The sequence below is a fragment of the Atta colombica genome, unplaced genomic scaffold, assembly GCF_001594045.1.
Source record: "Atta colombica isolate Treedump-2 unplaced genomic scaffold, Acol1.0 scaffold164, whole genome shotgun sequence".
NCBI lineage: Eukaryota > Metazoa > Arthropoda > Insecta > Hymenoptera > Formicidae > Atta > Atta colombica.
In genome coordinates, this window is record NW_017259255.1 from 1 (window position 1) to 4,838 (window position 4,838).

At 32.6% G+C, this 4,838-nt stretch overlaps 1 protein-coding gene across 1 annotated transcript in view; it reads left to right on the forward strand.

The window, feature by feature from the left end:
- The first annotated feature begins 894 nt into the window (after positions 1-894).
- The window catches only part of LOC108686151 (E3 ubiquitin-protein ligase MIB1), a 436,727-nt gene continuing 432,783 nt past the window's right edge, over positions 895-4,838 (forward strand). Inside the window, exons 1-8 of the mRNA XM_018191282.1 lie at positions 895-1,082; positions 1,536-1,883; positions 1,963-2,163; positions 2,265-2,384; positions 2,477-2,806; positions 2,891-3,038; positions 3,147-3,388; positions 3,478-3,675. Of these exons, the coding sequence (XP_018046771.1) occupies positions 981-1,082; positions 1,536-1,883; positions 1,963-2,163; positions 2,265-2,384; positions 2,477-2,806; positions 2,891-3,038; positions 3,147-3,388; positions 3,478-3,675 (1,689 nt within the window). The 5' untranslated portion in view covers positions 895-980. The remainder of the gene's footprint in view (positions 1,083-1,535; positions 1,884-1,962; positions 2,164-2,264; positions 2,385-2,476; positions 2,807-2,890; positions 3,039-3,146; positions 3,389-3,477; positions 3,676-4,838) is intronic.

Here is a 4,838-nt window from a genome sequence, read left to right on the forward strand (position 1 = left end):
AATATTTAAAAAGTTATTGCAATTTCATTAGCGAAATACAATAAAATAATTAGACATAAAAATAAAAAGATAAATTAAAGATAACTTAAGATACTATTTACCTGCAAAAACGGAACTTCTAAATTTATTTGTATCTTGTTTGTTTTATGGGTGAATATAAAAAAAAGGGACCGATAAAATTGATAGGGATGGTGGAGGGCCTCTATAGTTTGTTTTTGTTAAATTATGCCTTAAATGGACAATGTTTAGAAGATATTGAATTTATTAAAAGTCTCTATAATGCTAGTAATTATAGAGACTTTGACATATACTAGTAATTATAGTCGACACGCTTCTGTCCTGAGGACAGTATTACAGAGATGAACCATGTCTATTTTTGATGATACGATTTTATCGATAGTATCAGAAAATGTATGTAATCATGTAGTTCCTAAACTGAAAATGGATGTACTGGCGGTAGTGTACGGGTGATTTCGACGGAAAAGGCCAGCATGATCTCTTTCCTGTTATCGTCGAAATCCGCTCGAGGTTTCTTTCTGCTTATACATTCATAAGTTGTTTAATATTTCATCCATCTCAAGTTCCGGATTTAGGGTTGCCAATATCAGGAAACAAATTCTATATTTCTGTGGCGAGCCGGCCGCATGAACAATTTCGCACGAAAATTTAAGCATTGGACGGACATACCGAACTATTTTATGTTAGAAACAAAAAGACGAATATATAAACGTACATTTCTACAAAATAAATGCAGCAGCGAGACGCGTAATTATATGAAAACGTTCTAAATTGGTATCACGAACACCGGGCGGTCGAGTGAAGGGTTATGTTCCTAGACGAACACACGTTGGCAACAAGTGTTTTGACGCATTGTTGAAGTCAGTCAAAGTGGTATTTTCTTTCGGTGTTCGCGTAGGGAAAAGACATTGTGTTCTGTGATTTTCGAGCAAGATACGCGAAGGAACCGTTGTCAACGAACAATGGAGGCCGGTGCGAGTACAGGTACTCGTACGACGCGATTTATGATGGAAGGTGTCGGCGCCCGAGTGATTCGTGGACCGGAATGGAAATGGGGAAAACAGGTTAGGTTGAGAGGTTAAGTGCGTTAAACGCGATTTGTTTGAGACAACGCGATGTTTTTCATTCGCAAGATTAATAGCAATAAATACTCCCACATTTTCTGTTTTCTGCAATAATAGCTCAATAATTTTTTTCAGAAAATTGTGCTCGTAAAAAACTAATTTAATTCGCTGTAAGGTTACTCCGATTGTTGTTTATGTCATGTAACATTTATATTTAATTGAATTATAGATTTGTTGCATACTTACTTAAATTACTATTAGAGTTTACAATAATATATATCAATGTACGTGATTTTTAATAGGCTGATCATTGTACAAAAATAGAAGTAACATCTTCATTTTTAATCATGTATATTTTACTAGTAACGATTGCCATATTGTCAAGAAATTTCCTTGTATTAGTAACAGATTTAAAGGATATTTTAATTATTGTTTTTCAATTTCATTTAAAAGGATGGCGGAGAAGGTCATGTGGGTACTGTGAGAAATTTTGAATCACCAGAAGAGGTTGTGGTTGTTTGGGATAATGGCACAGCAGCCAATTATCGATGCTCTGGAGCCTTTGATCTGCGTATTCTGGATTCTGCACCAACAGGAGTGAAACATGATGGTACAATGTGTGATACTTGTCGTCAGCAGCCTATTTTTGGAATTAGGTGGAAATGTGCTGAATGTGGCAACTATGATCTTTGTTCCATTTGTTATCATGGAGATAAACATCATCTACGTCATAGATTTTTTCGTATTGCTACACCAGGAAGTGAAAGAGTTTTACTAGAGCCTCGTAGGAAAAGCAAAAAGGTATAAATCATGGTTCTTAATTTTATTATTTGAAAATTACTTGTTACATCATGTTTTGTTAATTAATGCTTTAATATAGATTGGAATTCGTGGTATATTTCCTGGTGCAAGAGTTGTACGAGGCGTGGACTGGCAATGGGAAGATCAGGATGGTGGAAACGGCCGTCGAGGAAAAGTTAATGAAATACAAGACTGGTCTGCGGCTAGTCCACGTTCAGCGGCTTACGTTATTTGGGATAATGGTGCTAAAAATTTGTATAGAGTCGGCTTTGAAGGAATGGTTAATATTACAATATTAATTGCTTTATATTAAAGATAGTTTTAAACGCTTTATATAAAAATTACTTTTTATTATAATATATTATGTTCTTTTTATTTTAGGCTGATTTAAAAGTGGTCAGTGATGCAAAAGGACAAACGGTATATAGAGATCATTTGCCATTATTAGGTGAGCAAGGTCCAGGTCGAACAGGACCTCATGGTTTGCAAATTGGTGATCAGGTAAATAGTTCACGATGTGTCCGTTATGTAAAAAAAAAGGAGCATACAATGTAAAACAATGTAAAAATTATAATTATTTTTTATATTTATAGGTTAATGTCGATTTAGAGTTAGAAATTGTACAATCTCTACAACATGGCCATGGAGGTTGGACAGATGGCATGTTTGAATGTCTCGGCACTACAGGAACAGTTGTCGGTATCGATGAAGATCATGACATTGTTGTCTCATATCCAAGTGGTAATCGATGGACTTTCAATCCTGCTGTACTCACCAAAGTCCAGATACCTGTCCCTGTTACTAGTTCGAGTTCTGACAATCAGACATTTGCTGTTGGAGATTTAGTTCAAATATGTCACGATATAGAAAAAATTAAATTTCTCCAACGTGGTCATGGGGAATGGGCTGAGGCAATGGCTCCAGTAAGCATTTTAAAATAATAAAACTGCTGAATTTAATTCTATTTGTTTTTATATCTTATGCTTATTCTGAATGACTTTTTGTAGACTTTAGGAAAGATAGGTAGAGTACAACAAATATATCATGATGGAGATTTAAAAGTGGAAGTCTGTAGTACATCATGGACATATAATCCTCAAGCTGTTACAAAAGTTGCTAGTAGCGATGGAAGTGTTCCAGGAAATAGTAGTGGTGGTAAGTGTAATAAATTACTGAACTAATTAGTTTTATTATATATTTTAATTTTATTATATATTTCTAGTTTACTATACGAAGTAACTTATGCATTGTTTTGGTTTCTAGAACGATTATCAGCATTATTAAAGAAATTATTTGAGACACATGTTTCTGGTGATGTCAATGAAGAATTAGTAAAAACTGCAGCAAATGGCGACGCCACTAAATGCGAAGAATGCTTAAAAAGGCCAGAAGCCGATGTTAACGGTGTATTTGCTGGCCACACCGCCTTGCAAGCTGCAAGTCAAAACGGTCATTTAGAAGTTATTAAAATACTTCTTCGATATAGCGCAGATGTAGAAATGGAAGTAAGTATTTTTTACAAATCACATGAAGATAATAAATAAATACATAGATTGTATTTTTTTCACTTATGTCGTGTTTTTGAAAAAAATAGGATAAAGATGGCGATAGAGCCGTACATCATGCTGCTTTTGGAGATGAGCCAGGTGTTATGGCGCTTCTCGCTGGTGCCGGCGCTGATTTAAATGCTCGAAATAAAAGACGTCAGACAGCTCTTCATATTGCAGTTAATAAAGGACACGCCGGTGTTGTGCGAACTTTATTGGAATTAGGCTGCCATCCGAGTTTACAGGTAAGTTGTGCATGCAATTTATTATTTTATACTAGCACAAATTCTTTAGCATTTATTTTCTTTAGCATTTATTTCTTTAGCATTAATTTCAGAATGCTATATGTATATATCTTATTAAATGTTTTTATTATATATTATACGAATTAAAAACTATCCCTGTATTAGATATATTTTGGAATATTGTGCAATAAAAAATATTTTAACTACAGGATTCCGCGAATAATAGTCTTATTATATTTTTATAATAAGAGTTATAAGTTTATATAATTTAAATAATTATAATTTAAATAATTATATTTAATAGTAATTATTTATTAATAATAAATAGATTATTTTAATGTTGAAAATAGCTCTAATAATGATGAACAAGATAATATTTTTATTCACTTATTTAAAAGCTTTTTTATAATACCATATATATATATAGTAGCAAATATTTTATAAACGTCATATTAATATTTTATTAATAATTACGATCAGAGGAATTGCATAGAATCAACTCCGATACGATAACGTAAGCTTAAAACAATTCTGTTTATATAGTCGCGAAGTAAATCAACGACTTAGAGAAAACCGCGGGTTTATTGTAGGAGATTGTACTGGAATGAAATCTCGTGAAATATAACCATAGGCGGAGGTTTCGGTGGCGGGCCGCAAGGGAGGATAAAGGAAAAAGGGGTAGGGGTTGTTTATTTTATTCTTGAACTGTCTGAACATGATATATTTGTGGTATTCCGCCCTCCAATGATTTATGCCGGTCTGAAACTGCGTAAACGAACACCTCCTGCTACAATCCTTTTTTCTCTCTCTTTTAACATTTTGTTTCGTTTTCTTTCTCTCATTTTGTACCCGATGTGCAATCCTTTTTGTATGTAATTCCATTATTTAATAGCTAATTGTAAATTATATTAATATTGTAATCTATAACGAATTAAGTTTTCTATTTCCATAAAAATCTGCTGAAGTTTTATATTTTACAAAGGGAATTCTTTTGAATTTAAAAAAAATTTTTTTGCAATTTTGTATTATTTATACAATAATTATTAAATTTAAAAAGTAAGAGAAAGAAAAAAAAAGAAGCATTTTTACGAAGCAGCTTTTTAATTGGGTATATTATATTCTATTTATAAATTTGTATCATATAATGTGATATATATATATAT